The sequence below is a fragment of the Cinclus cinclus genome, chromosome 11, assembly GCF_963662255.1.
Source record: "Cinclus cinclus chromosome 11, bCinCin1.1, whole genome shotgun sequence".
NCBI lineage: Eukaryota > Metazoa > Chordata > Aves > Passeriformes > Cinclidae > Cinclus > Cinclus cinclus.
In genome coordinates this window covers 7053483-7077010 of record NC_085056.1, presented here as the reverse complement: position 1 = coordinate 7077010, position 23528 = coordinate 7053483, and the positions used below count along the sequence as shown (strand labels likewise).

Below are 23528 nucleotides of genomic sequence, written 5' to 3'. Positions count from 1 at the left end.
GCTAGCAGAGCGGGGCTGGCAGTAGCTCATCCCAGGCACAAGGAAGGGGAATACAAGGGGGACAAGACACTGATCCCGCTTACCTTATCCAGATCGTAGAGAAAGCCCTGGAGGAAAGATGAAAGGGATAAGACGTAGCACAAAGCCAGCTCTGCCCACCCAAAGAAGACCCAGCACACAGCACCCACCACCCATAGCACGGCAGTGGGACATGCAGCACCCAGCCAGGGCTGGAGAGTGCATGACAGAGGGATGGGAGCTCCAACACCCGAGCCTGGGCTGGCCCCTACAATGCCACAGAAACAGGCTCTGCCCCAGGCACAGATGGACCATAAGTCACCCCAGCTGTGCCCACAACCCCGGCTGTCTACCCAAAGCACCCCTCCCCATAAGGCTCTTCCCAAGTGGCACTCACCAGGCGTGAATTCCTCTTGGACTCACGGATCTGTGTGCTGAGCTTCTCCAGCTCCAGCTGGTGCACCTCCAGGTAGGCTCTGGGGGCAACCACACCATGGGGGTCAGGTTGGGATGCTGTGCCCAGAGCTCCTGCTCCCTACAGCCCACACCAACCCAGCACACGTAGTAACTCATCCCCACTCCCTGTTCCAGCACACAGGTGTGTGAACCCACATATGCCTCTACATGGGATGTGTGGGATGTGGGACCCTACACAATCTGGGACACCAAGGCAATGTGCCCAAGAGACCTGGCATGTTCCTGCCTGGTGGGAGCAATGAGCTGCAAACCTCAAACCATGTCACAAGCTGTCCCCATGCCCCTCAGAAGCTCTCTGCCTCCAGCCACGCAGAACTTACGTCAGGCCCTTCTTGAGAGCTTCATACACCTCGTCCAGGCGGTTGGGCTGAGGCACCTTGGGTGGTGGAGATTTGTGGGACATTGAGAACATCCTACTGACCCTGGAGCCAGTCTTGCGGGAGACAGTGGGGGTGAAAGGTGAGAGATTCCTGGGGAGAGAGGCTGGGATCAGCACACAGGACTGGGGTCCTTCTGGGTGCCCCATTGAGCCAGGCACCCTTCTCTAGAAAATGGCACTCTCTAGCATGGAGGCCTGGTCCCCTGGGCCAGGTCCACCTGCCTGCTCCTCCCAGGACTCCCTGGCAGCCATTCTAAGTGTCCACCAGGGTTGGAATACACAGAGCCATGAAACTGGGCAGTGTTGCCTGCACCACATGCCTGCAGTCCCCTGGAAATGCATTTAGGTGGCCCAAAGCCATGGGAAAGACAAGGAGAAACCCACAAAAGTGAAGATGGAGAAGAGTAGGAAGGCAACACCATTCCAGCAGGGTGTAAGAGTTTGGTCTTGGTGTAGACTCTGCGGAGGTGGGGGGTCCCTGGTGCCAGCTAGGGGGAGACAAGACAAAGGAAGATGGCACCACCTGGAATCAAACTGAATTCCTGGAGGGTCCATGGGGACATCTCCAGACCTGGTCACCCTCTTAAGGGGCCATGCTCAGCTCCATCACAGCACTCAGGTTGCCATGGGCATAGAGGTGCTCCCTGAGCACTGTGGCAGGGTGAAATATGCCACCTTGTTCTTCCAGAGTCAGGCAAGGATCCCAATACAGCACAGCAGCATCCGGGGGACCAGCAGCCGTGTCACCTCATCACCCAGCACTGTGAGATGGGGCAGGGACATGCTCAGTGATGCAGTGCCTCTCCAGATGCCACCAAACCTGCTGGATGGAGCTGCCTCCCCCAGCCAACCCGTGGGATGCCGACCCAGCGCTGGGACCCGAACACCACCCTTCCTGCCTTGAGCAATGGAGTCGCTCCCCAGCTCAGCAAGCAACGCCTCGCTCAGACCGGCTCTTCCCTTCCTCCTTCCAAGGCAACATCGTGCCACCAGTGCCCAGGAGACACCACGGGCTTCTCATTTCCCAGCCTCAGGCTGTACCTCCCATCCTGTGCTGCTTGTCACAGAAGTGACCAAAAGACTTCCCCAAATCATCAGTGGGGAAATGAATGTCTTGGCCTCCTCCCAAGCAATGGGAAAGCATCTAATTTCCACCATTCCTTCTCCTTCTCATCCTTGAAGGTCCCTGGAGGCATCTCCCACAAACATCTCCCCAGCAACCACTTGGCTGCAGGAATCTAAAAGTCCTCCCCCTTCTCTGTCTCTAAAGAGCCCCCTTTGTACCCACAAATCCAATGATGTGCTGGTGACCTGGAAAGTGTCACTTGGCCCAGAGGCTGGACAGGACTTGGGGACAAAGTGGAACAGGGTGGGAGGTCAGAGCACAGGGAGGCTCTGCCTGCTACCCAAGAACTACCTGCAAGATGGTAGCTAGGAACTAGGGGTGGTGCAGAGAGGGTTGGTGGGGAAGTGCAGCATGTGGGGATGCTCAGCAGAGAGAAGGAGGAAGGCTATGAAGGGACCATAACATCACCAGTGGATGGAGAGGATGGAGCAGGGAACAGCTGCTCGTCACACTGCAGCTGGCGGGCAGCTGGTAGAACCTTTCAAACGATAGGTTTGAGGTGACCCTGAGGAAACCCTGACTCACACCAGCACTCAACTCTGAAACTGGCTGCCGCAGGATGTCAAGGCCAGCAAGACACTTCAAAGCCACCCCAGCTCTACTGCACCCATTAGACATTGTAAGATGGTCACAGGGAAGGTCTTAACAGCTGGTTGAAGAATGAGGTGAGCTACACCTGCCCCCTCTGTCCTCTTGTGGCAGCAGCCACAGGGCTGCAGGGTCCTCACCCCACCTGAGGCATGGCATGGCAGAAGTTTGGGATGACAGGCTCTGTCTCCTACATGGCCTCAGTGTTCCCTGCAGCCCCCTGCACAACAGCCCCTGGCTACCAAAAAGATCCCTGAGGGAGATGCTGGGACAGCTGGATGGGAAGCAGCCTCAGGAGGCACAGCGGGTCCCACCACAAAGCCCAAGCCTGTCCCCATTCCTCGTGGCAGGCAGCATGAGCACCCATCTCTTACCTGAAGGGCCGGTCGGCCGACGAGTTCACTCCGGCGAAGGACTGGCTCCTATTGATCTTGGTGACGAGGACTCTGCGCTGCGGGCGCACAGACAGTGACATCGTTGAGTGTGACCTGGAGGGCCGCCCTGGGGACAATGACACATCAGGGTCACCAGCAGCACGGTGAGGACATACATGCAAGCAGGACTGCCATCAGGGCTTAGAATGGCACCCACGGACCATGGGTTGGGAGACTTCCCACTCTCTCAGTCCAAGAACACTCCTGGTGGCACTGGGAAACGGATCCCATGCTGCTCCCAGAGATACTGCCCTGGTGAAGTGGGGCTCTGGGCACTGTATGCTCTCAGTGGGCACACCCAGACGGATGTGTCCCAGGTTGGCCCTACAGGAATCACAGAAAGGGGCTGGTCCCCAGTGCCTACCATGGCCTTTCTCAGACATGTCCCTGGCAAACTCTACACCATGCCCAAGCCTAGACACCTTCTCCCTGACCCCACCTTATCCCATATCTGTTGTCACCCATGCCACCCTGCTGCAGGGGCAGGAAAGGCACAGGGCTGGACCCAACTGCCCAGCCCTTTGCTGTCTCCTCACTTGCTTCCGTTCACTCCAGCAACCAGGAGGGAAACCCAAGGACAACAAAGCACGTTGGAAAGTTCCCAGCTTTGCAAGGATTTCTGCGTGGGGAAGAAAAGGATGAGCCATTCCCTGCCAGACCCTGGAAAGTCGTGCAGGCCACACGTGTCCAGCTCCAAGGCTGCTGCACCCTGTCCTCTGCTCCTGGCAGTGGCAGTGTCAGGAGCCTTGAAACCACTGCCATGACTTGCCTGCCCCCACTACAGCCAGTGCAGTTGATGCCAGCCGGGGACAGAACAGATTTCTGAAACTCAGGGCCTGGACCTGGCTGCCACTCTGTGTCACAGGAACCATCCCTGTAGCCCTGGCCAGGACCAGGGCTTGGGGAGGGCAGCCCAAAGGACAAGGCAAGAGCAGGGGAGAACAGGGCTCCTGGCCCTGCCACCCCCAGCAGTGCCAGCTGTGCACAGGGAGGAGCCCAGCCCACAGGGCAGCCATGGAGAAGCAGGATGCAGGATGCTCCATTTCATTCTGGCCGGCCACCACTGATGGCAGGTTAATCCTTCTGTCCCAGCCAGCCCCGAGCACAGCTGGAGCAGCTGCTGGGAATGAGCCCACACAGTGCCTGGCTGTCACACACTCCACCAGGGACAGCTAGGCAGGACCCTAGAGATGCACAGCTTCCCTGTCTGACAGACTGAGCCAGAGCCACCTCCCTCCATCCCAAGGAGCTTGCTTTGCCTTTCCTCCTGTCTCCAGCATGGCCTACAGTGAACAGCACAGGCATACAGGCACTGCTGGAGCTTCTGCCACCAGCCCCACTCCTTCCCCATGCCCAGAACCCCAGCTCAGCCTGGTCCCACATGGCTCATACCCACTCAATCACTGGTGGGCATCCCCCCCAGCACTGTGCCCCTCACCACCCTGCACGCCAGGCTGGGGCCAGGGATTTGCAGCACCCAGGATATGCCGGAGCCATCTGGCAGTCAAAGCTAACCACCATCACCACTCACCTCTATCCCAGTGGAGCCTGGAGGCAGCAGGTCCATCTGGTTCCCCCTTGGGACTCGTGTCCCAACCTACACCACAGAGCCACTCAGTGGGTCCCACAGACTCAGTGCTATTTGGGTGCTGGTCCCTCCATTTTCCAGGACAACACTGTCCCAATTAAGCTCATTAGGAAGAGCTGTAATCCCTGGCAGCCCAGCTGACCTGCAGGCCTGGGCAGATTACCCTCTGCAGGGCTCTTTAATCTGCTCCCCACTGGGTGCTAAAGTGGTAGGAAGAGCAGCCACCACCCATAGGACAAGGCTCTCATGTGTGGGGCAGGTCACAGTTCAGGGTGAGGACAGTGCTGCCAACCCATTCTTCTCCAGCCCATGTTTCCCTTTTGGAGCACAGAAGGACCTCTAAAGAGGGTTTCCCAGGCAGAAGCCCGTACTGGGGAAGTACGCTGAGGCTGTCAGAGGAGAGAAGGATGCTGAGAGCATCAATGGGAGGAGGATGCTGGAGGGAGAGAAGGATGCTGGGTGTGCTGGAGGGGACTGATGCCCCAGCACAACTCTACAGCAGTCAGAGCAATCTGCAGCCACTTGCCCAGGTACCTCAGAGTCCCCAGCACACATTTGTGCCATGCTGGATCCTGCTCCAAAGCACTGGAGGCTCCCTTACTGGCACAGGGAGCAATGGCTGGTGACAGAACCACATCCCTGCGCTCCAGCCCCGGACCCAGCTCTCCCCCAAACATCCACCACAACACACCGTGGCACCTTGCAACCAAGATCCTGTGCCAGGACCCCAAGCCTCCTTGGAGGAGGGGGACACAATACCCCTGGTCTGAAGGAGTGATGCTCCAGGAGCCCCAAGGATGCTCCAGCCCAGCACTGGAGGGCACCAGCCCCACAGCACTGCCTGCATGAGGCAGGGCAGGCAGGATGTGGGGTCTCTGTTCCTGGCACTCTTGGGCTTGGCTCATAGAGAAGGAAAAATCCCCAGCATAGTGCATTCCTGACATTACCGAGATAAGAGGTACCTGGTACCAGCAGCACAGCAGCCCCCACAGGGAGCAGAGCCTGGGGCACACTTGGAAGGAACCACTGGGCACCATATCTCACCCAGGCTGGTGAGCCCTGTACCAGGCTTACCATGAAGCTGGCACCAGCAGAGCACCAGCACACTCATGTCCCTGCCATGGGTTACAGCCCCAAGCACATCCTTTCTCTCTCCTGAGCAGAACTGTTCCTGCCCCAAATGTTCAGCCCCAGCAAGCCCCACCGCCCCCTGCCCTTAGGGCTCAGTGCTAACAAACCTGCCTCCCGACCAAGCTTTTCACCTTTTCCACGCCACAGACTGCCTCCAGATCTCCCAGCGCAGGAAATGCAATCCCGGGAGCGTGTCCCTCTGTCCGTCCTCGGCCAGCACTGCCCGTGGGCAGCGGCCAAAAGAACAGCGAGCAGCTGAACAGGCAGCACAGCGCGGGGTGCTGGAGCCCACCCCGGGGCTCTCCAGCCCGGCCGCCGGCTCCTCTCTCGACGCCCGGTGCTCTGGAGATGATTGGGATCCCAAGAATGCTGGTCTGAGCAGTGGAGGGGGCAGTCCGACCGGCTGGGTTGGTCCCAGCTGGTTTCTGTTTCCGACACTCAGACACCAGCCGCAGGTCGCTCCGGCGGGTTTATCAACACTGCCCGGGCTGGAGACGCCCCAAACTGGCTCCCCCTGAGTCCCCAGCCCTGCAGCCCTGGAAGCTGGGGGTGCTCTGACCAGCGCTTCTAGGGACGTCACTCACTGAAGGCTACCAATGACCAGGATGGCAAATCCAGCAGACTCCAGCACCCCTCACCTCGGGGAAGACACCCAGGACCAGCCAGCAGCACCTAGGGCACCCGAGGGGGCTGGGCTGTGGTCCCCGCACTGATGGAACTGCGGCCATGGCCGGGGCACAGCAGGGCACACAGCAGTGTCCCTCAGCAGGGGAGGCCACGATGGCCACAGGACCATCCATCCTGCCCGTGGTGTTCAGGGCAAGCGGGGGGGTCTTGCCACGCCCCGTCCCAGCACCTTTGGGTGAAACTTTGGCGCAGGGCAGGGATGACCTCGGGAGCCTGTGAACTCAGCCCGCTGGCTCGGCTCCCCCCGGAGCAGCCGCTGCAGCCGTGTTTGCACAGCTGTGGCCCCGCTGCCCCAACCCAGGCACGTACCCTGGCCCCTTCCGGCCCCAGGACAGCCCTTGGCCGGCTCCCAGCGTGGGCTGGAGCAGTTCTTCCCTCCCGTAACTCCTCATCCCCCCCCAGCACAGAGGATGGGAGTATCCGGGGACCAAAGCCATGCTGCCTTGGTCACAAGGAGCCTGAGAGCCGCCTCTTCCCTGACCTCTCCACGCTCTGCGTCTGCTCCAGGAAGGCAGGACACCCCCAGCTCTTCCTCGTGCTGGGCAAGGAGAGGGATTGGGGGCTTTTGGGAGTCAGATGAGTCAGTGAATGGCATCCTGGCTCCCGTGACTCAGCCAGAGAGAAAGTCCCAGCCATAAGGTCACAGCCCCACAGCCCCCACCAGAACAGGGAATGGCAGTTCGGTTGTTTGGGTGCTCTCGGCAGTTTGGGTTGTTTGGGTGCTGGCTGCTGTCAGCAGTTTGGGTTGGGTGGCTGCTGGGTGCTCTTAACCCCATGGCAGTAGGGACATGGCGCTGATACCCGCCCCAGTGGCCAGGGGAGGCTGCTGGCTCCTTGGGCCAAGTGGGAGGGCGGCAGGAAAGGGAAGGAGCTGCAAATGGGAAGAATTGGAGGAAGTGCTTATTTACCCCGAGGAGTATCCCTGCGGAAGGGCAGGGCACGGCACAGGCAGACACTCACAGCCAGTTCCTCGGGGGCGGGGGGGGCTCACAGCCCCCGACCCTGCCATTCATGCCATGGGCTCCCTTGTCTCCAGCCAGAAGGAGATGCAAACCTAAACTGTAATGCAGGGAAATGGCCACCACTGGGGCAAAGGGTTTCCCAGGGGCTAGCAAAGCTCAAGCTCAATGTGTTCTCTAGGATGGCTCCTGAGAACCAGCCCAGGACTACTGTGGTCCTGGTAAAGTGAGTCCCCCACCACCAAAGGCACAAACTGAGCACCCAGTCAGGATCCCCATGGACACTGCTCGTCTCCATACCCTGAGACTGGGCTGCATCCTGGTCATGGGCACCAGACTACACTCTCAAGTGGGCTGTGATCCCTCTCACAAGTGCTGGGATCCTCCAGAAAGATCCTCCTGGGATTTGCACACCCTTGTAGAGGTCCTACATGCCACCTTCCCCCTGACCTCCTCATCTCCAGGGTGCACTGTTGGGTACCAGTAGCTGCCCCCACAAATCCTGCCCAGGCAACTTGGTCCAAGTGCACAAAAGCAATCCTAAAGCCCTCCATTCTGCCCAGGTCTCCTGGGGACACCATTCCAGGAATGCTCGACATGGAGATGGGCATGAGCAGGGAAAATACAGTTTGCCGAGGAAAATTGTGCTACCATGGCACTGGGGGCTGTCGTGGCATCAGGGGTGCATCACCCTGGAGCAGCTGGCAGCTGTGACCCCTCTCCTTCCTGGAGACACAGAGCCCAGATCTCAGTGTAGGCAACAACAAGACCAGGCAGCCAGGGGGTCCCATCCTGCACGGACACCCTGTCCTGACACCCTGTCACTGCAACCCGCAGTGACAACCGTGTCACATACGTCCTTGGTATCCCTGTCAGAGAGAGCTTTCCTCCCAAGCAAACTCCTCGCCCCAAAAAACTCCACCTGAGCCCAGCCACGTCACCCCGGAACTTCAATCAGCTGGGGGTCCCTAAATTACCGCGGTTTGCTGGGGAGCCCTGGTGCTGCCGGCGCTCAGTACCTTTCGGTTTGCCGTTCATGGCGTGCTGCGGCAGCACATCCCCCTCGGGCTGGGCTCAGCGTCCCAGGTGGTTGTTGCTCTCTCATGCCGTCCGTCCGTCTGTCCGCCCGGGTGCGGGGGCCGTGGCCGGAGGGCTCCCCCCGGGCAGCAGTCTCCTCCCCCGCTTCCCCTGCCCGCGGGCTGACATCACTGCCCAGCGCCGCAGCCCCGGCGTGACTCAAGGGGGACGGAGGATGGGAGGACACGGGAGGATGCCTGACCCCCTCGGAGCACAGCACACTTCGGTCCCTATTCTTCCCTCCCCACCGCCTCCCTTAGGGAAACTGTGGCACGGGTGGAAGAGAGGGGAACACGCTGCAAATCCCCCCTCCAGCGCCTGTCTGCATCGCTCCCCTTGGAGACCCCCAGTCCCGGCGGCAGCCAGGGCCGAGCACACGGCAGGGAGCACACACCGCCCTGCCGAACGCACCGCTGTCCCGGAGCTGCACCCGAGGCTGGGGGGGGATGCACAGCCCCTGGCCCCCATCCCTGCCGGCTCCACTGCGGGCAGGCACAAAGCCGTGGGCAGCTGACACTCACACCACTGTCACTTGCTTCTGCATTGCTTGGGTTTAAATGTAAGTATATACAAATATAATAAATATATATTGTTATCTTTATGCCTATATAAAACCACCGTGGCTTTGCTGTAGGCTTCCCACAGCATGCAATCCCGTGGTATGCCTGTGGGCACCCTCCAGGACTCAGGAGCCACTGGGAAAAGGGCTGCCTTGCTCAAAAGTCCCTACTTCATATCCTGAGTATCCAAAGCCTTGGAGGACCTCGCTTCAGCCACGGGGCTCTCCAAAGATGCTGGGGTGCAATTCCCGTGTGAGAATGTCTGTCCTGATTTCCATGGGGGTCCAGCTCCCACAGTGCAATGTGCTAAACCCACCTGCCCCTCATGCCAATCCCAGCAGCCAGCAGCACCTCCAAGTCCCTGTTTAGTGCCCTAAACAACCAGGAGACTCTGAGGCACACGTCACCATGCTTCAGTGCTGGTCCTGGGAATAACCAAGACTGGCACCCCCCTCCAGGTTGGACAAAGGCTGGAGCAGCCAGCTCTGTCCTGGCTGGGATCAGCTGCCCTCACCACGTCACTGGAGCAGGAAGAAACACCTCCCTCTCAGGCTCCTTTCCTGTTTGCTGCTGATTTTAGAGCAAGGTCAGTACAGGTTCAGTAGGAAAAGCACTGGGACAGAATCTTGGGGGTCCTTACAGATATGAGATCCTCCCGACAAGTTTACCCCTCCCCCAAAGAGTGAGCCTGCTGTGGGATTGCTTCCACATCCCAGACCAGGTCCCCTCCCTGCAGGTCACATAAGGGACAAGAAGCATCAGGGGCTCCCATGTATGGTGGCATGGCTGTGGGCACCCACATGTGGCTCTAGAGCCAGCCACAGTCAGGCTTGCAGAGCTGGGGTTGCAGCGGCATCACCAGAGTGCTGTGACCCAGGGCACCCTCAGGTTCCAGTGCCCAGGTGGGTGCACAGCATCAGCCATACTGGGAGAGCAACTGGAGTTGGTGAGGCTGGGCTGGCTCTGAGAAGCATCCAAAGAAAAACCATCCCAGGTGCCCACCAGCCTGCAGCCTCCATGCCAGTGCCACAGGGCATGGGGAGCTAGCAGCCCAGCACACTGCAAAGTCCATCTCCACCCCAGCTTTCCAGAACCTGCATGAGCACCATGCCTCCTACCTCGCCTGGACACGATGCATCCCCCCGGCTCTCCCAACCGATGGGCAGAGTCCCATCTTGGCAGCTGCCGTGGGCAGCGGCCACCACCCGGCTTTTCACCCCTTGCTGCTTCTCCCCAGGGAATGGCATCACTGCCGGCACCGCCCCGGCTCTGACCATCCTTGTGCAAAGCCTGCGCCGCGCTGGAAGCCGTGCGGAGCCAGCGCCCGGCACACGGCCAGGCAGCGCGCCTGCAGCGCCAGCCCATGCCAGCTTGTTTGTTCTCATTAAAGGTTAATGAGAAAGCCACGCTAAAGCTTCCCCAGCTGCGGGAGGGGCATTCCCCAGTGCCCAGTGCCATGAAGAGTGAGGGGACTTCCAGGCTTCCCTTGCAGAGGTGTGACAGCCAGGCTGTGCCATTTGCAGACACTCTACCTCTCCTGCAGCCTGCAGGCACAGGGGGATTTGTGTGGCAGCTGACACATGGGTGAGGTGCCTTGCATGGCACCATTCCAGGCATCACCCTTGGGGAGACCACCAGGAGCAGGAGGAGACAGGGTCAGGCAAAAGTGGCAGAGGGCATCAGAGAAGGACACATCACATCAGCCATATGCCCTCTGAGCACCTCACAGCACCCTGCACGGCACTTGGCGGGGCTTGACAGCTCAGGACACCTTGTCAAGGGACAGCAGAGGAAGGGCACAAGTCACACCAGCAGTGCCAGCGTGGTAACTGAGTTAAATGAGTCCCTGTTCCTGGCTTGGCCAGGGATAGGGAATGGGTGCAAGGAAGGGGACATCTCCATGTGACTCTTCAACTCAGGGGACATCCCTGCATATTCATCACTCTGGCTCTGCTCCATCTGCCAGGATGGCTTCCTCAATCCCTCTGCAGAAGAGATGTGCCCCAGGTGCTCCCTTTTTGGTGGTGTCCCTTTATGCCTTCCTCTTACCAGGCCTGGGGAGCCCCTGGGCATCCCCCCCCCCAACCACAACAGCTGAACATGCAAACAAAACACTCCATGGGCAGCCATTCTTGGACACACATGTACAGCCACAACCAGTTTGTACACAGGCAGAAAAATCCAGCAGGTTATTCCCACTTCTCTGCCCCACATGGGATAGAAGACCAGCTTCCCACAGATCCCACATCCTGCCAGCAGAGTCCTAGGGAAATTCTCCAGCTTCTCCCTGCTGGGCCAGGGACCACCAGCACTGAGGATGAGCCCACCCAGCCCCTGGAGAAGCCACCGGCCCCAAACCAATGCTGCCTTAGTGGCACCAGCACCAAAGGCAAGGTGATGAAGAAGCTATTTCAGGTTGTTTTGGACAAGTACTCCCCAGCCTCAGATATCCTTGAGTGGCAGGGAATGTCACCACAGCTGTAAATCTGAGAGGAAAGGGCATAGGCCAGCCTCAGTTGGTGTCAAAAGCCTTGGCTGGCCAAAAAAGTTTGTGGAGATGGAATCAACACCAGCCTGGTGAGGGGCCAAAAAGCTCCTTGCCATGGGAGAGATCTGGGAGAAGGCAGGCAATGACAATTTTGGCAAGAAGGCACACAGTCATGGCTTGAAGAAGAAGCACAATAAGTGACCAAGTGACTTGTCCTGAGCTGGGACAGCTGGTCCTAGAGCTGCAGGAGGTCTCCCCCAGAGTGCTACAGCTGACTTCCCGGACTTTACTTTCTGCTAAAACAGGAAAAGCCAACTCCAAAAAAATCCTGGGAGTCCAAGGAAGAGTTTTTTTCTACAAGTGGATGCCCTGAGGGCTGGAGAAGGACCAGCCCTTGTGCCAAGCCAGGCTCTACCCCCATCCAGACTGGCCCTGATGCTGTTGGCAGCATCCCTTCCCGGAGGGGCTGGGCATGGGGTGGTGGCAGACTCGAGCCCTCCCCCCTCGCTTCCTCACATCGTCCCCACACGGCAGCAGAAATAGAAGCATTATAAATGGCAGCCCTATAAATAAACCCAAAGCACGCGGCGAGGAGCTCGTCCCAGCCCAGCACTGGCCTCAGCCCACGCAAAGCCAGGGCTTGGTCTGCCTTCACTGTGCCCTGGGGATCTCAAATGCCAGCTGCTCCTGCCCGCCATGGGTTTCCCAGGGTCCTGTCCTTTAGGTCAGTGTCATGGCAGGATCTCCAATGCATCTGCTTGAGCCTCAGCCACGGGCACGATCTGGAGCCCAGCCTGATGGCATTCCTGGGGGACACCCTATGCCCATCCAACCCCTCCCATCCAGGCAGCACTGGACAATGCCCATCGCAGGCACCCTGCTGCAACCCAGCCAGTAGATTCCTGGGCAAAGCAGCAGCTCTGACCAGGAGCTTCAGCAAGGCTTGGGAAGAGATATCCCTGTCCTCAGCACTGTCCTCACTGCAGATCAAGCTATCCCCTCGTTGCACTCCAACACCTCTCAGCTGTTCCCCCTGACATCCCCCATCATTGCCATGTCCATTGCTGCCCCCATTTCCATGCTCAACCCCATCATGCCATGTCCTCCCTGGGGACTCAGCCACCACCATGTCAGGGATACCACCACACCACTACAGCTCCTCTCCACCCAGGGGACTGTGGCAATGCACTGGATACCCCCACAAGCCGAGAGGAGGCAACGCCGCTGGTGACAAGCTGGTGACAAGCCCTGCACTGCCGGATTTTGCACGGCGTCACAGCCTCACGTCCCAGCCCTGCCAGAGGGACGCAGTGAGGCCACCAGCCAGGAGATGGGAGACATGGGGTTTACAGGACAGCCAGGACTTCCCAGTGTCCTCGGGAGTCTCCCCTGGGAATGTGGCAAGGTTAAAACCCGCTGAGGCTGTTTGCACGCCCTGGGATGGCCGGAGACGCGGCAGGGGAAGGGTTAATGGTACGAGGCCTTCCCGAGCACTTCTTGGCAGCCTGGGAAGGGCTGGGAGACAGGAGGATCGGGCCAGCAACAAAGCGAGATCTGTCTCATTAATTCCTCCGAGCATTCCTCCCTCCGTCACCCTGGAGGGGAGGAGGAGGCAGCACGCAGCTGACACGGTGCACCCAGGTCCCTCGGGAGCCCGCCGGGTCCCGCCTGGCCGCAGGGAAGGGATGGGGAGATGGCTGCAGCTTCTCCCGCGGGATCCAGGGCTCTGCCGTCCCGCAGGCGCTCGGGCACGGCCCTATATGGGCACGGGCAGCTTGTCCTTCGCCCGCCGTACCCCTGCCCGTACCCCTGCCTGGAGTCCCAAGGGATCCGGGACAAGACACGGTTCATGCCACCAGCGTCATTCCAAACCCGGGAGCGAAAGAGTGACTGGAGAAGCTGATATATCCCAGACAGGGTCTGGGGGGCATTGGGTGACATTGGGGGTGCTCGCCCTGATATCCCACTGTCAGTCGGCTCCTTCTCCGGGCGTCTCCGGACACGGTCCCGGCCGGGCCGCGGGGTGCGGAGGATCCCTCCGAACGGCAGTGGGGCGGACGAGCGCAGCCCCGAGCCCGTGTCCCCGAGCCCGTGTCCCCGTGTCCGTGTCCCCGTGGCCGCCCTCCCGCCGTGACCGGACACCCCAGAGCGGCGTGGGGCACCCAGCGGGGCGGCGGCAGAGGGGACGCGGACGGGCGGTGGCTTGCGGCGACGTGGCCCCCCCAAGGGTGTAGCCCTGCTAAAGCCACCAACCCCGCTTCCCCCCGATCCCCCTGTGACCGCGGGGTGCGGAGATGCGGGTGGCACTCACATGTCCCAGGAGAGGCGGGGGACGAGGCGCGGGGCGAAATCGGGCCTGGCTCGGTGCATCCCCTTTGTTCCACTCCCATGGACGGGAGCAAGCGGGGAGTTCGTGCAGGCTCTTGGCAGCGCCCACCCCGGCTCTCTCCATGGAAACGCGGGAGCCATGTGATTTCGGCAGGAAACCACGGCCCAGCCAGCGCCAATGGCAGCTGCATGGACGGGAGCACCTCCCTCCCCGAGGCGACCGACACCGCGGCCGACACCGCCATCGCCACCGCCGCCCCTGCCACCGCCGCCGCCACCACCGCCACCACCGCCGCCACCGCCGCCACCTCCGCCCTGCGGGGGTTCCAGACCCTCCGGCCCTTCAACATTCCCTGGGGGTCCACAAGCCCCACCATGAGCCGAAGCAGGATCCCACCTCCCCCGAGGCGAGGGGAGTGGGGACAGCCCGGCTTGCATGGTCCCGGGCTGCCGCACATAGCACCCACAGCCTCCCCTTGCCAGCAAAGCAATGGCTGGACCAACACCTTCTCCCTTACCGCTCCTCTCTCCCCCCACAGCCTCACAGGGTTCAGTGATCTCTGACAGACCCCGGGCGCGTTTCACGTTCCAGCAGTGAAGTGACATGACCAAGGCTGTGCAGTCAGTCGGTGGCAGAGGGAACACCTAAACATCGGTGGCAGAGGGAACACCTAAACATCCTTACTCCCAGCTCTGTAACACCCAGCACCCCACCCTGCCTTTCCCCCCTCAGCTCCTGCATCGAACTGAGCCATGCTCGGACCTTTGCCAGTCAGAAAGTCCACTCTGGGGGAGCAGAGCATTGACACTGACCCACATTCCCCATCCCACCAGCTTCCTAGGGAAGAAGCAGAAGAGCGCTCCCAGCTTCCCCAGCTAAGGGACAGGCAACCCCAGTGTAAACACCTGAGGGGTGCCACAGTCACACGGTGCTGCTTCCACAACTGCCAGTCCACTTCCAAAACCCTGGCATCTCTGAGCATCCCTGAAGGTGGAGGAGTGAGGAAGCCAGCCTGTTGGGGGGATGCACCCTGCTCCTCCTTTCTCCCAAGACCGTCTTCTACCTGTCCTAGATCCTACTGAGTCAACCCAGTTTTAAATGGAACTGAAACCTTTGCAGCCCTGGTGAGACATCCTTCATGCAAGGACAAGACTGCACATTGCTCCCACCAGCCCTGTGAGGCAGAAACAGTAATTAGAACATCATCAGGTCCTGGAGCCCAGTGGAGCAGGGCAGTATCAGTGACAAGAAAATCATTGCACCACTCTCACTCTCCAGGGGCCACAGCAAGGAGCAGAGCATTTGCTGCCAAGGTTGCTCTGTGAGAACCAGGGCGTCCCAGCTCCCAGCCCAGTTCTCCAGGCTGGCCTGGTTACACGGAAAAAGAAGTGATGCAAAGATGGGAGAGGGGACAGCAGGTCCTGAGGCCATCAGGAAAAAGCCAAGCCAAAAGGCTGACAAGGAGAGGCTGCCAGGATGGATCCACCAAGCCACGTGGTTGATGAATCCCAGAATGGTTTGTGTTGGAAGGGACCTTAAAGACCACCTGGTTTCAACCCCCTGCCATGAGCAGAGTCTCCTTTCTCTACAGCAGATTACTCTAAGCCTCATCCAACCTGGCCTTGAACACTTCCGGGGATGGGGCAGCCAGAGATTCTCTGGGCAACCTGTGCCCGGTCCTCCCCACCCTCTTCACAGGGAAGAATTTCTTTCTAATATCCAATCTAATCCTGCCCTCTGTTACTTGGAAGCCACTCCCCCCCTCCCCCCCCCTTGTCCTCATACTCTGTGCTCTTGTCTGAAGTCCCTCTTAAGGTCTTTAGGAGCCCCTTTAGGTATTGAAAGGGACTCCAAGATCTCATCTCCAGGCTGAACAGCTCCTACTCTCTCAGCCTGTCTCCACAGCAGAGATGCTCCAGACCTCTGAGCATCTTCCTGGCCTCCTCTGGACTTGCTCAAACAGGTCCACATCCTTCTTATTTTGGGGTCCCCAGACTGGATGCAGTGCTGCAGATAGGACCTCACCAGAGCAGAGCAGAGAGGAAGAATCCCCTCTCTCAGCCAGTTGCCCACTCTGCTGAGGATGGACCACAGAATATGTTTGGCTTTCTGGGCTGCCAGCACACATGGCTAGGTCACGTTGAGCTTCTTGTACAACCAACACCCCCAAGTCCTTCTCCTCAGGGCTACTCTCAACCCATTCTGAACGCAGGTCCCAACACCACACTGTCCCTGTACCACCAGGGTGACCCACCATGTGCTTGACGTGGTCAGCACCACTGTGCCACTCTGTCATCACTGGATCCAGCCTCCCACCTGGATCAAATGGGGGCTGGATCCCATCCACACCCTGTACATGGTGTCACCAATGACAATTTTCAATTGAAAGTGACATCCAAGGATTAGTGGGGCCAACTGCCTGAGCACTTTAGGTCTGGCACAAAGTTAAAGCATGTTGTTAAGGGCACTGTTGAAATGCCTCTTATGCACTGACATGCTTGGGACAATTACCATCTCTCCAGGAAGTCTGTTCCACGGTTTGACCACCTTCTCAGTAAAAACATGAATTGCCTGGAGGTAGACTGACCCACACCACCACGTTCCACTTACCTGTGCACCACCATCCCAAGGTAAAACCCTATTCCTCGTTGCTGCTGGGTAGCAGCTGTATCTCTGCAGCAAGCAGGAGAGGGGAGTGCATCCTCCCGTCGGACACACGCCTGCCTGCCCTGCCAGGCTGGGTTGTGGAGCCAAGCACACCCTGTGCCAAGGCCAGGGCTGGCACACTGCACTGACTGCTCTGGGAGCTTGCTCAGCACAGACCAGCTTGGCAAACAAAAACAAGGACAGGCTCCTGCCCGAGTTCTGGCAGTACCCCTGGCCTGCTTGCCCTCCAAAACTCCCTCCTGGATTTATGGAGGTATGGTGCCTGCTGGCAGGAAGGAGTTAAACCTCCCAGCATTAACTTGGATACTCCTAGGTTAACCTTCCCAGCATGGATGCACATAATCTTAGTTTAACCCTTTCATTATGGATATGGATACTCCTGGGCTAATCTTGCCAGCATGGATATGGATGGATACTCATGGTTTAATCCTTTCGTTATGGATACAGATACTCCTGGGCTAACCTTCCCAGCATGGATATGGATACTCCTGGACTCCTGTCACTGAAGGAGCCTTCCCAGCAGTCTGGTTGGGAAGCTGGGCATTGGTGTAGGAAGGAGTCCCTGAGCTCAAGGACACTTTGTCTGAAAACCTGCTGGCATTAGTGAGCCCCTCCCAGCACAGGATTGCCCCTTTCCAGAGTCTGGTGACCCAAGACCATTCTAAGCACATTCCCCTCCTCCTGGCAGCTTCAGCAACCGCTGTGCCAGCTGCCTGCAGCCGCCTGCCGCGGTGCAGAGAAAGGTCTGAGCCGTCGGTGGAGCCCTGCACCACGGATCTCTGCCCAAATTGCTCTTCTCACTGCAATCTGGGCCTGGAGCCACGTCTTCCTCTCCCCTCTCTCTGGAGGGCTGGAGGCCAGCCCTTGGCTCCAGGCTGGAGCTGCTGCGTGCTCAGCATTCCTGCTCTGTGTTGGAGCAAGGCAATACACACAGATCAGGGCGCCAAGCCTTGCACCAGAACAGCCACGCATGCTGAGCACACTCAGCCACTTGGCCACCACCCCTGCGAGCAGCTGAGGTGCCTCCACAGAGCCTGCCACCATCCCTGCCACTATCCTTGCCACAGCCTCAGAGATGAGCATCCAGCATGCTAGCACTGAGCTCTGCATCCCTCCAGCTGCGCATTTTTGGGAACACAACCTGGTAAAAAGCTAAGGGTGCCAGGGTGGTGCTGATGCAGCATGGGCAATGTGAGCTGCTGCTCCAGCTGACTCACCGGAGCTCTGGCCATGCTTGGGAACTGGCCAGCAGCATAGAAAGGCTGTGCCAGCAGGTCCCCTGAGCTCTGCTGGAAAACCTTTCCCGACACTCTTAGGGCCAGCTCACAGTGGCAGCAGGCTGGGGCACAGCCCTGACCCAACCTGTCCTTTTCCTTGGGGCAGAATTGCACATCCCACACGCTCACTGGGCCAGGAAAAGGGAAAGCAGGATAGCCCTGGAGTGGCCACAAACCTACTCGGTGTTGGCCAGCACTGGGTGCTGCTCAGCTCTCCCAGACTCTGGCCAGCAATCCAGAATCCAAGTCAGAGCTTTACAGCAAAGACAGGACATCCAGACTGTGACTTCATCAGGTCCAGCCCCAGCATGGGCAGGGGGGTAAGGAGCTGCAGAACAGCACTGGTTCAGACTCTCCAGCCACCTGCTGCCCCTCCTAATTCCCTTCTCCACCCACAGAAAGTTGCTGGCAGCATCTCCAGCCACTATCCCAGCTCAGTCTGGGGGGCTGAACACCCCCTGGGACCACTCCACCTCCTGCAACCAGGCAGTCATCCCCACCTCAGCACAGCAGGAACCAGCTCACGCACACACCCGCAGGATCACTCCAAAAGTATCCATGATTCACAAGATTCCTACAGTCCCTTGCTGTTGTCCAACACTGGGCAGGAAGGCTGAGGCTGTGGGCAAGCCCAGAACCCAGCCCAGCAGATGTAGCCAATAGTAGGGCAACTGGCACAGCTGCACCACAGCTGAGGTGCCAGCAGCCTTGAGGATTCAACACTGCACCAGGTGAAGCAAAGCTTGGCCAATCAAGTTGGCTGAGGTAGAAATGCATTGCCCCAAAGCTGGTGCTGCAAGGATGTGAGAGCAAAAGGCCATTCAGAGCATGAGATGTTTTGGCAGGGCTGAGTCTACAAATTTGGCAGAACTGCATGCAAATGCATGTAAAGATAGTCCTTCCAAGCAGAGCAGGGTATCCCACACACACCCTGATCCACTCCACTGTGGAGGTGGGGTCCCTGTGCCCCCATGAACAGCACCTGCTACATCCACCTGGGAATGTGCCTCCCAGGGTGTGAAAGTGCTTCCTTCACTGCAGTGAGCACCAGCCTCCAGCAAAACTCTGTCCCCTCCAAAGAAAACAACAAAGAAAATGCTGGGATGGGGATTAAGGAAATGAAACTGGCTGTGCAGGGTAAGCAAGGATAGGAAGTGGCTGTGATATCTCCTCTCCCCAATGGCCTGCAGCTCTCCCAGCCCAGAGCCCACAGCATGGCACATCTAAACCCAAAGGAAATCATGTGCTGGAGAGCGCGTTGAATAACTGGGAGGTTTCTGAGTGATCTCTGCTCCTGAGATGGAACAGGAACTTGGGGAGCCTCTATGGTCCCAGAATGGCACTTCCATGCTCTCTCCATCCCAGCCTAACATGCAGGGAGACCTCCTGACACCACAAGCTGCAGTCTGCTCCTGAACTGGCACTGTGCTGGCATCTCAGGAGTTTTGCTCTTATAGAATAATTAAGGTTGGAAAAAACCTCTAAGATCATCGAGTCCATTAACCCCTCACTGTCAAGCCCACCATTAAACCATGTCCCCCAGATGCCACATCCATACATTTTTTTTAATACTTCCATAGGTGGTGAGGCCATCACTGCCCTGGTCATCCTGCAGCTATTCTACCTCTCCTGAGCTGTTGGCCCAAATGGGTTTGTGCTGGGAAGGGTGTCCCTGGAGGAAAGCAGTGGCAGTCAAACAGAAACACCAGGACTAAAACCAGCTGCTAAAAGCTTCTGGTGAGGTAGGGATAGCAGAGGGTGGGGACATGCTGATAGCAGGGATCCTGCCACATCCTCCCCATCCATCCCCAAGAGATGCTTATGAGCAGTGCCCATTCCAGCTCTTGTTCATGCCTCCAGCACATGTGTGAATGCTACCAGCCCCAGGCTGTGTGTCCAGCTGGTCTCTCCTGTATCTGTCACATGTCCTGGCATTCGAGGGCCAGCTCTGTTTACATGTGCAAGTCTCAGATTCGCCTGCTGGGGATGAGTCAGGCTTCCCTCGACACCCTGCTGAGGTGGCGGTGTCAGGGCCCCAGCTGGCATTTGCCTCCTGAACGGCACAGAGGCAGTGGATGCCAGGCTGGGGAATGGCTGGGAAGGGCTCACACAGCCCTCTGCCTACTTTCCATCCTACTCGGAGCCATCTGCAACAACACGGAAGGCACTGGAGGCTGGAGCTCACTGCCAGGAAGCTCTCCCTGGCTCAGCTCCACCGGGTCAGCTTCCTTCCCCTCCACCCCGCAGGCACGTCATGGCTCAGCGTGGGGCAGTCAAACCCTGAGCAAGCCCCCAGCCACCCCCAGAGGATATAGTGTGGGCAGGATGGCCAGGCTGCTGCTAAGAAAACCCCATGTCTTGAAAAGCCTTGGGGTGCTGGGGTGTCTCCTGCCAGCTCACAGGAGACAGGGGTCCCCTGGATTTGGGACCCCCAGAGACAGAGGCTGGAGCTCAAAGGAGAAGCCAGCCCTCTTCCCATCTGCACATTGCCTGGAGATGCTGAGCTGCCGCTGGACTTGTGGGATGGTGATGGGTGCCAGCTGCACACCACTGCTCAGTCTGTGCACAGTGGCAACCTGCAGGCTGCCCTATCCAGAGGGTCCCCAGCTGAGCCAGAGTGAACATCCCAGGAGATAAGAGAAACCCCAAAACATCCTAGCCACATCCACCTCCCCCTTCCCTTTCACTGCTCCCAGCCCTTGCTTTCTGCTCCTTTTCCACATATCCTAGAGTCAGAAAAGCTCTCATCTCCAGAGAGAAGCCTTTTCCCTATGCTCTCAAATTTCCCAGGGTGGGAAAAGAGCCTGGAGGCTCCTTTTTGGACCCCCCTCCCCCCCACCTGCGTCCCCCTTGCTGTGACTGGGGCTGGGCTGGCTCCGTGCAAGCACAATAACCAGAAGTGTGTGGAGCTGCTGGAAGGAGCGATGTTCCCGGATGGTATGCAGCCCTGACAGCACTGGCTCTGCTTTAAAGGGTAACTTTATCCTGTAATAACAAACAAGAGGAGCCAAGTTCCTCCCCAGCGTCACTTCCCTGGCTCCGAGGAGAGGGACATGGGGGAGAGAACTCATTAGAATGAGCTTGGATCCTTGTTCTTGCCATCACAGGGTCATAACTCCACTCCCTTGAGACAAAGGGGGGGAAGATGCTCCAGGGCAGCAGGTCTGAGTCGAGAGTCGGAACAGACACATTTGTGTGCTGACATTCTGGGGACAGAGGAGATGACCCCTCTAGCAACTCCTGTCCTACAGACAGCAGCAGGAAGCCTGCCACAGCCCATGGCATGCCCAGCTGAACCCCATCCCTACCGCTCCCCCCACGTGCTCACAGCACTGGACAGGCACACTGGCATCTCGGCACAGTGCCAGCTCCACCTGCAGCCACCTGGGAACTTGTTTTGCAAAAGCTGGAAATTCAGGCCCAGCTGGTGCTGTGGGATGGGCAGGGAGAGGCTGACCTGCTCGAAACCCCTGGCAGGACCCTGCAGAGCAGGACTGGATACTACGGCCAAGGGATCATCCCTTTTGTGGGCATCCCTGGGGGAAAAGGCATGGGCAGAGCCCAGCTGTAGGAGGAAGAGTGAGCACCTGTCTGTGACCCATGGGTGCACCCTCCTGTGCTCCCAAACAGGTTTGGGTTTTTTTAAAATCCATGGGTGTGGCAGTGTCAGTGCCCCAGGTCACAGAGCAGGAAAACTTCTGATTTATCCTTGGGGTGCACAGGGGGCACCAGGGCATGTGATCAACATCTGGTGTATTAAGAGGGCCATGGAGCATCTCTCCATCCCATCAGGCTCGGCAGTGGCTGACCTACCTCTGCTCCTGCAGGGACACTGACGCTCAGGAAACGTGTCCCTCGGTGGTCATCACCAGGGAGGTCACAGCCCAGCCTGTTCTGATGGGAGAGTAATGTCCCCTCTCTGCCAGTCGAGAAGTGGGGACAATTTGGCAGAGCTCAGTTGTGTGAGAAGGTGACAATCTGGAGAAGCCTGCTGAGATGTTCTGTCTGATTTCCACTTCCCCAAGGAGCACGTCTGCAGATCCCAGGGTTTGATTAAATCCTGTCAAACGAAGCTGGTGAAGTGCTGCAGTTTTCTTCCCCAAGATGGATTTCCTCCAAACCCCTTATTAGGGGTTTGGGTTAAGTCTGTGTGAAGCTGGTAAAGCTGCTGCCTCCATGGTGCCCCCCTAGCAGACCACAGAGCTTCCAGAGGAGGCACAAGAGAGAATCCAACCAGCTGAAAAGGGGAAGAGAGAGGAAGGAGGGAATCATTGCCATCTAAAGCTTTCAGGGCCTTAGAGGTGACAATGCCAGTATCTGTCCTCTGCAAAAGGGGTTGTGGGATACCCATGGGAGACAACATGGCTGGGGGAGATGAGTCAATGGGTGCTGCTGATTGCTAGGGAGGTAAAGCCTGGAGCAGGCTCTCAGTACCAAACCATCCTCCCAGGGCAGATGTGGAGCCTGCCTGGCTCTGGCTGATGGGAGCAGAGAGCATCAGGTCAGGCACCAGTGGGTTAAGAACTTGAGGTGGGACTTGGTGAGCTGCTTCCTCCCAGCAAACAATAACACAGGAGGGAGAAGGGCAAACAATAATACAGGAGGGAGTAGGGATGCACGGGGCTCTGCAGGGGCTGATAGTAATGGAGCAACCCCAGCCCTGCAGCTGCAGTTGTGCCAGAGGAAGCCTCAGCACATTATCTGCTGGTCCCATTCGGCTTCCTCAGCAGCCCTGGTGCTGCAGGGACTGGGTTGTTCCTCCTCCAGAGCTTCATTTCTCACAGACCCAAGTAGGGTCCCTGTGCTCTGATGGCAGCCCTGGACCCCAGCACCCCCCAAACCCTGCACTCCCAGACGGTCCAGTGTTTCCCACTGCTGGGGACCCTGGGAATGGTCACCCAGGCCTCACAGCCCCAAGACCATGGTGCCACCCAGCAGGTGGTCCCCACAGCGACCATCCTGCTGCCCCATCCCCCCACATCACAGACAGTGCCCACACCTTGGCAGAAGGAAGTTTTGGCGACTCCTGCAAAGGGGATCTCCAGGTCCTGGCTGAGGTCCCTGCAGTTCTGGTTGCCTCTGCTCGTGGTCCTTCTCAGCAAAGATCTGCTGCACCTGGAGCTGCTGCAGCCTGGCCACGCTGGCTGGTGTCCCAGCACTTCCTTGTGCATGGCTGTTTGTGACCTGCCTGCTGCTCCACCTCCACAGCTGCATCGCTGTCACAGGAGCAGCCCTTTTCCGTTCCGTTTCCTTTTTTTGACACTCTCCTCCTGTAGCAGCCTTTGCTTTTCACGGAGGCTCTGCCTGCTGCTGTTTGCCCCACTTGGGTGTGGGAAGGTGTCACTCAAAATGGGTCTTGCCCTGATCCTGGCAAGTCAGGTCAGGACTCCTGATGTCCTCACTGTTCCTACCCCAACTGACAGACCTGCCTGACTCCAGCTCCTGGTGCAACAAATCTTTTATTCCAGTGGCTATGGGTCTGGAATAAGGCAGCTGCTGGAAAACCCTGAGAAATGCAGACCTTTCCCACCACTGAGGTCAATTCCTGGAGCCTGGAGAGCTCCTGGGCTCCCTGGAGCAGAGAGATGTTTGCCCCCAGATGTTAATACAGCTCCGAAGAGGCTGGGGGAGGCTGGCTGAGCTACTCTGGGTGACAACTTCCCCACCCATGGTCTCTGGAAGTCCCCAGACAGGTTTTCATGGCACTGTGCAGCCTAAGGAAGAGTAGAGTCCTCAGGGGGTT

General features: G+C 58.5%; 1 protein-coding gene across 3 annotated transcripts in view; it reads right to left on the bottom strand.

Moving 5' to 3' along the window:
• Positions 1-22961, bottom strand: part of RIPOR1 (RHO family interacting cell polarization regulator 1) — a 32338-nt gene extending 9377 nt beyond the window's left edge. For 2 of the 3 annotated variants that reach the window (XM_062499704.1, XM_062499703.1), the window contains exons 1-5: positions 13824-13948; positions 2963-3089; positions 816-965; positions 416-494; positions 84-107 (exon numbers count right to left, since the gene is read on the bottom strand). In XM_062499704.1, the coding sequence (XP_062355688.1) occupies positions 84-107; positions 416-494; positions 816-965; positions 2963-3089; positions 13824-13902 (459 nt within the window). In that variant the 5' untranslated portion in view covers positions 13903-13948. Of the gene's footprint in view, positions 1-83; positions 108-415; positions 495-815; positions 966-2962; positions 3090-13823; positions 13949-21598; positions 22023-22784 lie in introns of those variants that run through there. The other variant, XM_062499705.1, reaches the window with a different exon arrangement.
• Between the last annotated feature and the right edge of the window lie 567 nt (positions 22962-23528).